Source organism: Sminthopsis crassicaudata, chromosome 3 (genome assembly GCF_048593235.1).
Source record: "Sminthopsis crassicaudata isolate SCR6 chromosome 3, ASM4859323v1, whole genome shotgun sequence".
NCBI classification, from domain to species: Eukaryota; Metazoa; Chordata; class Mammalia; order Dasyuromorphia; family Dasyuridae; genus Sminthopsis; species Sminthopsis crassicaudata.
In genome coordinates, this window is record NC_133619.1 from 249,382,477 (window position 1) to 249,395,149 (window position 12,673).

General features: G+C 33.7%; 1 protein-coding gene across 19 annotated transcripts in view; it reads right to left on the minus strand.

Annotated features, from left to right (window-relative positions):
- Window positions 1-12,673, minus strand: part of TSGA10 (testis specific 10) — an 80,073-nt gene that overhangs the window by 19,860 nt on the left and 47,540 nt on the right. For all 19 annotated transcript variants that reach the window (XR_012487979.1, XR_012487980.1, XM_074300376.1 and 16 more), the window contains 2 exons: window positions 10,157-10,272; window positions 7,686-7,840 (listed from right to left, as the gene is read on the minus strand). Coding sequence is in view for 17 of the 19 variants with exons in the window: in XM_074300376.1 (XP_074156477.1) it covers window positions 7,686-7,840; window positions 10,157-10,272 (271 nt within the window). In the remaining 2 variants the exon portion in view is untranslated. The remainder of the gene's footprint in view (window positions 1-7,685; window positions 7,841-10,156; window positions 10,273-12,673) is intronic.

Here is a 12,673-nt window from a genome sequence, read left to right on the forward strand (position 1 = left end):
GGCAGGGTATAGAAGGATGTGTAGATTAATATGGGAGAAGGATACATTGTATAAATTAATGGGAATGGGATAAAGAAGGGATCCTTGAGTGAGATGTCAAGTAATAGCAGGGAAAACTAGCACATAGAAGTAAAGTAGAAAAGTTATCAGGGATAGTAAACAAGAGATATATACAAACACAATAATGATCAGGAGTAGAATTTATTAGAAAAAAGTAGGAATAGTAATCATTAATCTCAGACAAAGTCAAAATTAAAAAAGATTTAATCAAAAGAGAAATCTACATTATGTCAATGATATTAATATTGTTTTAAAGTGACATGAGATGAGAAGAGAGATGAGGGAACCTTCAAGGAATAACCTCAATTTTTCAGTAAAATATGAGATAAAGTGATATAGCTGAGTAGGTAGGTGGAGTTATGGGAAGTGTTGGAGAGATGAAAAGGTTTGGAAGATTAGATATAGAAGTGGAACAGTGCATTAATTAAGGAAATATAAAAGGATTGCCATGTAGCAGTGAAGGCCCAGTGGAAGTTATGTAACAAACTTGTAGTGGACTCAATCAACATAGTTTTGTAATTTTCTCCAAGTTCATTCAACAGTATGTATAGGAACAAAGGCAGCAGATTGGAGGTAGGAGAGGAGAGGAGAGGTGATACAAGGAAGACTTTGCAAGGTAAGATTGGTGATGGCAGTGAAGGATGGAAAACATAGTATAGTGGTGAAAGATCTAAGGGGTTAAACTGAAAGTCATGATGTGAATGAAAAATAAGATCTGTGGTCATAAGGCAGAGGGAAAGATTAAATGAAAATAGGTTAAGATCAAATAAAAGAATGTCAGAATTTATGAACATGTAAATGGTATATATGTGGGTGGGTGATGGCAAAATTAAAAGTATGACCATCTTTCTGTGTAGTTGAAGTAGAAAAGGTAGGGGAATAGGTCATATGAAATAAGAAAGTTGAATTGTTAGCTTAAGGCGTCTGAGAGAGTATCAAAATGTACATTAAAAGTTCCCCACTATGAGAGAAATTGAAAAAGGAAAGTCTGTGAGCTAGGCACTGAACTTCCTGAGGAAAGAAAGGGAATGTTCTGGAAATTGGTAGAGAAAAGCTACTAAGATTTTTATTGGGTGACATACAGATTGAGTCAATCTCAAAGGAGAAGAAAGTGATGATATTGGAAGTAAAACCTGGAAGTGGCAATGAAAAGAGCAAGGAGTATTTCAGCTCCTTTACCTTAAACACTATGTAAAGGGAGAAAGGAATGATTAAAAGTGCAATTAGTACTGGAAAGAAAGGTTAAGTCATCAGAAGAGAGCCAGGTCTTGTTGACAGCTAGAAAATGGAACAAGTTTGTCACATATAGAATAGGCATCCTAGCAAACACAATAAAAGTGATGGTTAACATTTTTTCCCTCAATAATATTTTATTTTTCTAAATATATGTAAAGATATTTTCAACATTCATTTTTCTAAGACTTTTTTTGTTCCAAATTTTTCTCCTTTCCTCCCCTATTCCCTCCTCAAAACATAAGCAATCTGATATAGGTTATATATGTACAATTCATTTAAACATATTTCCATCTGTCATGTTGTACAAGAAAAATCAGACCAAAAAAAGGAAAGAACCACAAAAACAAAAAAACAAAATAAAAATACATTTCTTCAATCCATATTTGATCTCCATAGTTCTCTCTCTGGATGCAAATAACATTTTCCAAGTTTATTGAAATTGTTTGAATCACTGAATTGTGGAGAATAGCCAAGTTCATCAAGCTGATATCACATATCTTGCTGTTATTGTGTACAATGTTCTCATAGTTCTACTTACTTCATTCAGCATCAGGTCATGTATAAGTCCTTTCAGGCTCATAATTTCTTATAGAACAGTAATATTCCATTATATTCATATACCATAGTAGATAACTTTAGAGAGTGAGAAGGGCATTAAGAAAGGAGGTTGAGGAGATTAGTGGGTGGGAGATGGAGAAAAAGGTTTGAATGATGACAGCTGGGGTTTCAGAATCACTGAAATAGGAAGGATATGACCAAGGAGTTGTTGGCAATCACAGAGGAATGCATTAAGGTATATATTCATTTTTGATAAGGGTTTGGTCTCAGGGTGCTGGTAGCTGAAGGAAGAATGTTATTTTTCTTTCCTCAAGACAAATGGTTAAGCTGAAGACATTACAGAATATCCTTTCTCCTCTTTTCTGGAAGAAAAGTCTAGTGCTCAATGTGAAGGTGTTTCTCCTTCCAAAGAAGGCAGATCAGACAGAAAAGCTGGTATGACAGAATGTTGTTATATACCCTTACTTCAAAACATTTGTTGATGTTTGTTAACTATATGATCTAGTCCCCCCCTAATTCTCATCTGAACTTGAAAGTTGAATCTCCAGAGATGAGAACATTGGATCATCTCTGGGGAAATAAACTTGAGTTCCCAATAGTCAGCATATTTGCTTTGTTGTCTTTATTATTACTTTAAAATTTTCTATTTTTCCCAGTTACATGTAAAACAATTTTTAAATAAAAATTTCTTTTTAAAACTTTGAGGTCCACCCACATGTACAAAAATGTTTGTAGCAGGCCTTTTTGTAATGACAAGAAACTGGAAACTGAATGGACACCCATTATTTGGAGAGTGGCTGAATAAATTATGGTATATGAATGTTATGGAATATTATTGTTCTGTAAGAAATGATCAGCAGGATGATTTCAGAGAGGCCTAGAGAGATTTGCATGAACTGATGCTAAGGGAAATGAAAAGAACCAGATCATTGTACATGGCAACAAAAAGATAATACAATGATCAATTCTGATGGATATAGCTCTTTTTAACAATGAGATGATTCAGGCCAGTTCCAATAGACTTGTGATGGAGAGAACCATCTATATCCAGAGAGAGGACTGTGGGAACATAGCATTTTCACTCTTTGTTGTGGTTTGCTTGAATGTTATTTTCTTTCTCATTTTTTTTAACCTTTTGATCAGATTTTTCTTGTGAAGCAAAATAATTATATAAATATGTATGCCTATATTGGATTTAACATATATTTTTACCGCATTTTAAAAAATAGGATTACATGCCATCCAGGAGAGGGAGTGGGGAAGAATGGAGAGGGATTAGAACACAAGGTTTTTCAAGGGTCAGTGGTGAAAAATTATCCTTGCATATGTTTTGAAAATAAAAAAACTTCAATAAGAAACTAAAAAAAAAAATAATAAAAAATGAGTGGGTCAAACAACAAGCACAAAACTTTGAAGTCCAGATTCTCTCCCTTCCTCCTTACCATAAAAGTGAAAGAAAATATAGATCTCCCCCCCAAAAAACAAAACAAAACAAAACAAAACAAAACAAAATTCAAGAAAAGCAAAGTTAAAAAAAAAAAAAAGAGTATGCTTTGATCTGTATTCAGATACAATCAGTTCTTTCGATGGCTATGGATAATATATTTCATCATAAGTTCTCCAGAGTAAGTCTTTGGATCATTGTATTGCTGAGAATAGCAAAGTCATTCACAGCTAGCTGATCATCCCACAACATTACTATTACTTTGTACATAGCACATTTCACTTTGCTTGAGTTGTTAGAAGACTTTTTAAGTTTTTCTAAAAGCATCCTACTAATTTCTCATAAAACAATAATATTCCATCAAAATTACATACCACAATTTATTTATTCAACCATTCCCCAACTGATGGGCATTCCCTCAATTTCCAATTCTTTGTCCTGACAAGAGAGCTGCTATTAATATTTTTGTACATATAGGTCCTTTTATTTTTAAAAAAAATTTCTTTTGGGATGCATGATTAGTACTGTTAGGTCAAAGTATATACATGATTTTATAGCCCTTTGGGCATAGTTCATATATTTTGTTCATTTATCAATTTGGGAAATGGCTTTTCTTTTTTTAATAAATTTGACTCAGTTTCCTAAATATTTGAGAAATGAAGTATTCATCATAGGAAACTTGCTTCAAAATTATATTCCCAAGTATTACTGCTAACTCTATTTCCCCATTTATTCTATTCTCTCTTTGAATCCTAACCCTCCTCAAAAGTATTTTGCTATTAACCACTCCATCCCCAATATGCCCTATCTTCTATCATTCCCCTCCCTTCCCATATCCCATTCTCCTCCTATTTTCCTGAAAGTTAAGGTGTATTTCCATACCCATATTGAATGTTTACATTATTTCCTCCTTGAGTCAATTCTGATTAGAACATGGTTCACATACTCCCCTCCACTCTCCCTCTTCTTCTCTATTATAAAGCTATTTCCTACCATTCCGCCTTTCCTTTTCCCATTTCTCTCCCACCCCTTAATTTTATTTATTTTAGATATTATCTCTTCATATTCAACTCACACTTGTGCCTTTGGGATGTATATACTGCCATAATGAGAAAGTTCTAATGAGATATAAAGCATCACCCTCCCATATAGAAATGTAAACAGATTAAACTTAAGTCCTTATGATTATTTCTTTTCTGATTACCCTCCTAATGCTTGTCCTGAGTATTGTATTTGAAAATCAAATTTTCTATTCAGCTCTGGTCTTTTCATCACAAATGCTATTTCACTAAATGACCCCCTTTTCTGCTAAAAGATTATACCCAGTTTTGCAGATTAAGTGATTCTTGATTGTAATCTTAGCTCCAATGCTCTCTGGAATACCATATTTCAAATCCTCCAGTCCTTTAAAATGTAGAAGCTGCTAAATCTTGTGTTATCCTGACTGTGGTTCTACTATGCTTGAACATTTTCTTTCTGGATGCTTGCAATATTTTCTCCTTGACCTGAGAGTTCTGGAATTTGGCTATAATATTCCTAGAGTTTTAATCTTTGGATCTCTTTCAGGAAGTGAATGTAAGTTCTCTCAATTTCTATTTTACTGTCTAGTTGTAGAATATTAAGACAGTTTTCCTTAATAATTTCTTGAAAGATAATGTCCGAGCTCTTTCTTTTTTATCATGACTATCTATTTTCCAAATTATTTTATCTTTCTTTTTTATCATGACTATCTATTTTCCAAATTATTTTATCTATTTTCCAAATCAGTCCTTTTCCCGATGAGATATTATTTAACTTTTTCCCCTATTTTTTCATTTTTTGCTTTTGTTTTATTGTATCTTGATTTCTCATAAAATCATTAGCTTCCAATTTGCTCAATTCTAATTTTTTTTTTTCTCAGTGGGCTTTTATACCGCCTTTCCCATTTGGTCAGTTTTGCTTTTTTAGGCATTCTTCTCCTTATTAGCTTTTTGTATTTCCTTTTGCACCACTCTTTTTTTTTTTCATTGTAGCTTTTTATTTACAATATGCATACTCTTTGATCCAGCAGTGTTACCACTGGGCTTATATCCCAAAGAGATACTAAAGAAGGGAAAGGGACCTCTAGGTGCAAAAATATTTGTGTCCGCCTTTTTTGTGGTGGCTAGAAACCGGAAAATGAATGGATGCCCATCAATTGGAGAATGGTTGGGTAAATTGTGGTATATGAATGTTATGGAATATTATTGTACAGTAAGAAATGACCAGCAGGATGAATACAGAGAGGCTTGGAGAGACTTACATGAACTGATGTTGAGTGAAATGACCAGAACCAGGAGATCATTATACACTTCAACAAAGATACTGTATGAAGATGTATTCTGATGGAAGTGGATATCTTCAAAGAGAAGATCCAATTCAGTTCCAAATGATCAATGATGGACAAAATCAGCTACACCCAGAGAAGGAACACTGGAAAATGAGTGTGAACTATTTACATTTTTGTTTTTCTTCTCAGGTTATTTTTACCTTCTGAATCCAATTTTTCCTGTGCAATAAGAGAACTGTTTGGTTCTGCACACATACATTGTATCTATAATATATTATATATAACATATTTAACATGTATAAGACTGCCTACCATCTAAGGGAGGGGGTAGAGAAGGGAAAGGAAAAGTTGGAACAGAAGTGACTGCAAGGGGTAATGTTGTAAAAAATTACCCATGCACATGTACGTCAATAAAAAGTGATTTTTAAAAAGTGTTCCTCACATCAAAAAATATATATATGCAGGGGTAATTTTTCAGCATTGACCCTTGCAAAATCTTCTGTTCAAACGTTTCCCCTCCTTCCCCCGACATGGCAGGTAGACTAATACATGTTAAATATGTTAAAAGTATATGTTAAATACAATATATGTGTACATATCCATACAGTTATTTTGCTGCACAAGAAGAATCAGGCTTAAAATAAAGTAAAATTAACCTGAGAAGGAAATCAAAAATGCAAGCAGACAAAAACAGAGGGATTGGCAATGCTATGTTGTGGTTCACACTCATTTCTCAGAGTTCTTTCACTGGGTGTAGCTGGTTCAATTCATTATTGAACAAATGGAACTGATTTGGTTCATCTCATTGTTGAAGAGAGCTACATCCATCAGAATTGATCATCATATAATATTGTTGTTGAAATTTATAATGATCTCCTGCTTCTGGTCATTTCACTCAGCATCAGTTCATATAAGTCTCTCCAAGTCTCTCTGCATTCATCCTGCTGGTCATTTCTTACAGAACAATAATATTCCATAACATTGATATACCACAATTTATTCAGCCATTCTTCAATTGATGGGAATCCATTCATTTTCCAGTTTCTAGCCACTACAAAAAGGGCTGCCACAAACATTTTTTGCACATACAGGTCTCTTTCTGCTCTTTAGTATTTCTTTGGTATATAAGCCCAGTAGTAGTACTGCTGGGTCAAAGGGTATGCAGAGTTTGATAACTTTCTGAGCATAGTTCCAAATTGCTCTCCAGAATGGCTGGATGTATTCACAATTCCACCAACAATGTATCAGTGTCCCTGTTTTCCCACATTCCCTCCAATATTCAGCATTATCTTTCCCTGTCATCCTAGACAATCTAAGAGGTATGTAGTGGTATCTCAGAGTTGTCTTAATTTCTTTTGCACCACTCTTAATTCTTTTCCTATGTTTTCCTATCTCTCTTACTTGATTTTCAAAATTGCTTGTTCCTTGTTCCTGACAGAGTGGCTTGGATAAAACATAATAAATATTTATTGATTTAAGTTTGGGATACAGCTATAGTAACAGGCATACTAAAAGTTATACATCCCAATTATGCTAGATTTCAAATATTCATACCTTGAAAGATCACATATACTATAATATAGTCACTCTAAAACATTTTTTCAACCACCTTTATATTCAGGTTTTAACCCATAGTGGTAAAACAAACAAACAAACAAAACCTCCAATATTCATAGTTATATCTCATTTTTGATATAAAACAGTATTATCAAGGGTCATTACTTACCTTCTTCACCAGGTCCAAAGTAATTAAAATGAAAGAGATGACCCTCGTTTTGATGAGTAAAGCCCTGTGTCTTCTTAACAATTAGCCCTGTTATTTAATATTGTTTATATTTTTTCAAAAATAGTCAGAATATTTAATCACAACTTAATAATGACAAGAAAAACAAATTTAAATCACTAACTAGTTTATTAACATGCTTCCTAAAATCATTCTAACTAATGCAAAATCTGAAATGTAAATGCTTATGAAAGTTTTGTGGGAATTTTATGAAATTAAGATTAAATTTCAAATTACTTTTTTCAACTAAGATACTTAGACAAATTGTTAAACACCCAATAAATCTCAGAACATACTTTCATTGCCAAGCTCTCTCCAAGGGAAGCAATATTCTCAGATTTTTTATCCAAGCATGCTTGCAGGCATTCCTTTTCTTTAGCCATATCACCGAGTGTCGCACCAAGAAGGTTGAGTTCTTCCCGCTGGGCAATACTTTGCCTTGTAAAATTATCTAGACATGCAACCACAAAGGTGTAGTTTTTAATCAAATGAAAAATTTCAAGTAGGCTCTAATATTCTTTGTAATGAATTCTCTTTTATTTGAGGCCACTAAAATATTAAGTAGAATAATAAAATTGTCCAAAATAAAAATGTTTACCTATGATCATAGTAGGAATGCCAGGAGAGAGTGGCGAAACCTAGGGAGAAGAATGTATTAAGGAGAAGAGAGTGATAACAGTATCAAAGACTATTAAGAAGACAAGGAGAATTGGAAAAGTCCCACTGAATTTGGCAGTTAAGACAGGAATAACTTAAGAGATAGCAGTTTTGGTGTCCTGATAAAGTCAGAAGCTGTATTGTAAGGAATAAAGAACACAATGGGAGGAAAGAAGGTGGATATAACTGTTATAGATGGCCTTTTTTGAAGAATTTAGCTTAAAAAGAGCAGAAAATATACAGGATAATAGTGGGAATGCAAGGATTGAAGATGTTTTGTTTGTTTTCAGAATGGGGAGGGGGGGAGAGAAAGATGGATATATTTATAGGCAGTAGGGAATGGGCCAGTAAAAAGGAAAGAATGAAAATAAGTGGGGATAAAAAGTCGGGATGATGGGAATTCCCAGAAAATCTGGTTGCCCCCTAAAATTGTAGTTTTCTGATTATTTTTAGCTTTCCAAATAAATCTTTCTGTGTACCAGATCTCATGGAAGGTCCAAGACTAAAAATGGTCTGACCAATCCCTGGTACAATGGCTAAATATTACAAAGCCATCCAGTGTTAGGGGAAAATTGTTTTTAATTCAAAGGCCTCCTTTATAGAGAACTCATAGCCATCCTGGTAGCTCCATTCTCCACGAGCAGCTTGGCTTGGTTTCCTCTTCAAGGCACATGCCCCCCTCCCCACCGGGTACGTCCTAGCACCCCAGCCCTTTTCAGCTTCCTTATGTATGTTGTCTCCCCCATTAGGTTATGAACTTCTTGATAGTAATGAGTTTCTCTTTTTCTTTTGCACTTAGAACAATGCCCAGCACATAATAGGCACTTAAAAATTAATACTGAATTAAGTTCAAGTGAGCCCTACTTCTCATAGAAATTCCAGGTTCAAGGTTCTCAGGGCTGGATGGTAGGAACTAAACTCTTCCCAAAGACTTGAACAGGAAGCAAGTAAATCAGAAATATTGCTTAGGACAAACATGTTCTAGGGGAAAAATGCATTTGTGTTAATGCACATTAGACTCCTATAAATTCTATACTCTATTTTTAACCAATAAATCAAATTCCCTGATTCATCTAGACAGATCTATGTCACCAATATTGATAACATCCTAACTGAGGCTAACATCAAATATTGCTTGAGAAGCAGAAACAGTTGACTAAGATCATTTAACTCTGATTTCAAGCTTATCACATTAGTCACTAAATCTACTTAGGGAAGTTTCAAGAGAATTACTAAGCATGAAGATATTTTTGGTGACAGTAGCAACAAATTACAATACATCTAAACAATGCAAGCCAATCTCCATCATTGTGTACTGTCTAACTATCCCTACTTTTTCCTAACCCAGCCTTTTAAAAATCCAAAATTCCAAAAGAAAGATTTGGAGAAAGGAGTGGGGTGGAGCACTGAGGAAGGCAATTTTTTCCGCATCAGAATTATACCAATTAATATATGTAAATTAAAAATTTGTTTAATAGTTTTAAAATTATAGAAGACATTTCCCTTAAGACTTCAGTCCAGGATTACCCAATGAGAAATGTATAAACAGAAAACTTTTAATGATTTCCATTCACTTATAATCCCCAAAGTACCTCTTTTAATGTAGAGGAAGAGTAATTTTATTTACATTGCTTTGATTCATAAACAATTGATTTTTTTAAGGATTTCCCCTTGTGCCTTTTAAAATTAAGATACCCTTAATCTTGGCTCCTTGAATAAATTCTATGAATATGTCAAAGTTTGTGGTGGGTTTTTTTTAAAATAATTTGTGTAATTTATAGCTATAAAATGTGAAATTTAAGATGTGGTCAGGCAGATTTGTATTAAACCTTAGATATCTCCTTTTCTTTTTTCTAAAAAACAAAAATAACTTTAACATATTTAATATGTATTGGTCAATCTGCCATCTGGAAGAAGGGGTGGGGGGAAGGAGGGGAAGAGTTGGAACAAAAGGTTTTGCAATTGTCAATGCTGAAAAATTACCTATGCATAAAATTTTTGTAAATAAACAAATATTTTAAAAAGAGCCTAATGTCATACAACTTTGTTTTATTTTTCTACCATCACAAAGTCAAATAAATAAAAGTATTATTAGACAGTGAGCACTCACCAATCTTTTCATCTAAGCACATAATTTTCTCCTGGGTAAGTTGTAGCTCATATTTCTTTTTAGCAAGATGTCGCTGAGTATCTGAAAGATCCTTTTCTGTGTTTTCAAATAAAAGCCTGCAAACATATTGACAAACTTTAATTCTGGCTATATTATAAACTTTAAAAGATTAAAACTTTTCCCTTTAACTTTTAAAGTTATAAAAGGTTAAAAACAAAGAGGTACATTTACTGATGTGGGATGTGGGATTATTCAGCAAAAAAGTTAAGAAAATATCACTTAAAAGGATATGGCTAACATCATTTAAAATAAGAATATGAGCTGTCAGGATCTCAAGATACTAATGGACTCATTTAATCTTTCTAGGGCTATTCTCTTATTTATAAAATAAAGGAATATGATTTTAAGATTTTTAAGCTATTGTCCAAATCTAATGATCTATGATTTAATAAAACTTTTTCAGATTACAGGTGAGGTTGGCTTCTGGGTGGTGGGTAAGGAGGGAAATGCCATATGCATTAATTATTCCTTAGGACTTAGGCACAAGATGGCCAGTATTAAATTGTAAAAGTTACTTGAGAAAGTTAACATTAGGCTATTAATTTAGCTTAAATTCCTTTATTATATCATCACAGAACCTCAGAGATGGATGGGATTTCAGAGAGCAACTAGTTCAATCTATATGTGATCAGGAATCTTATCTACATCATCTCCAGCAAGTGACCACCCAGCCATAACCTGAAGCTCTCTAATGATGTGTAATCCACTGCTTTTTGAAGAAGATTATTTCATTAAAATAAAACAATTTTTATTGATGTCTTTAAAATATCTCAAAAATATCATTATATATTTCCTTTCACCTTTAAAGCAAAGGAAAAAAGTTGAGCAAAATATTGTCTGACTATATAACATCCAATATCCATAAGACCCTTACTTTTTTCTACAGCAGAGGAATTTGTTTCCCCCCATTTTCCAGAATCAAGACTAACATTTTTAATTAATCTAAATTAAGTGGCCTTTAATTGTTGTCTTCATGTACACTTCTCAAGTTACTACTGTATTTTTCTTTTGATACAGGGTCCCTTTATATAATTTCATATTTCAACATCTCATAATCATAGATTCTTATGCAAATAGTCTATTCATATACCACTTGTTTAAACATTCCTCAATTGATAAGGACCCATTATGTTTCTAGTTTTTGCTTTTTTGAGGTTATTTTTCTGTCCCAAAAAGACTACTCTGAATATTTTAATATGTATGGTACTTTTCTTTCTATCACTGACTTTGCCTTGGGATATAGTGGAATCACTGATTCACAGGACACAATTTAGTAATTTCTCCTATTATTTCAAACTGTATGTAGAAAAAATTGAACCTTTTCCCTATCTTAGATTCATACTGCTAAGCTGTGGGACTCTACCAAGAGAGAATACTGAAGCCACCTCGACTTTGGGTGCAAAATAAGTTTTCTGCCATGTGGCAGAAATGCCCTTGTTAACCAAGGAGCAATGATTTGTAATCATGGGAATGAGTGAGCTGGAGGAACATAGCTGATGAGCAGGGATGCCTTAACAAGACCTCTCACCGGTGAGTGAGTTGCTAAATTGCTGACTTGGCTCTCCCCTCATTGGCAGAAACCATGTATATGCAAAGCTCATGAGCTGTTTCTCTGAACTGCGACTGGGGATTGTCTACAGTTCACCAGCTGATCACACTTGCAAAAATGTATATCAACAAGCCTGTAGGGCATAATAAACTGGAGCTCTTTTCACACCCTATGAGTCTCTTGCCTCATTCATCTAGCCTCTGAGATCTAACCCTAATCCTAACCCTAAATGCTTTGAGCTCTTAAAGATGGCTGCAACACATATGCCTATCTTTCTTTTTCCCTAAGATTTTTATTTATCTTTTATAAGTGTTTTATTTTCAAAATACATGTAAAGATACCTTTCAACATTCATCCTTTCAAAACCTTGTGTTCCAAATTTTTCTCCTTCCTTCCCCACTTCCCCCAACCCTAGACAGGTTAAACATGTGCAATTCTTCTAAATATATTTCCATATTTATCATGCAGCACAAGAAAAATCAAATCAAAAAAGAGGGGAAAAAGTGAGGGGGGAAAAAAGGAATCAAACAACAACAAAAAAAAGGTGAAAATACTATGTTATGATCCACTTTTAGTCCCCATAATCTTCTTTCTGCATGCAGATGGCTCTCTCAATCACAAGTCTATTGGAATTGGCCTAAATCATTTCATTGTTGAAAAGAGCCAAGTCCATTACAGTTGATTATTATATAATCTTGTGGTTATTGTATACAATGTTCTCTTGATTCTACTTACTTCACTTAGCATCAGTTCATGTAAATCTCTCCAGGCTTTTCTAAAATCATCCTGCTGATCATTCTTATAAAATAATAATATTCCACTCCATTCATATACTGTAATTTTAGTCACTTCCCAACAGATGAGCATTCACTCAGTTTCCAATTCCTTGCCACCACAAAAAAAGGCTG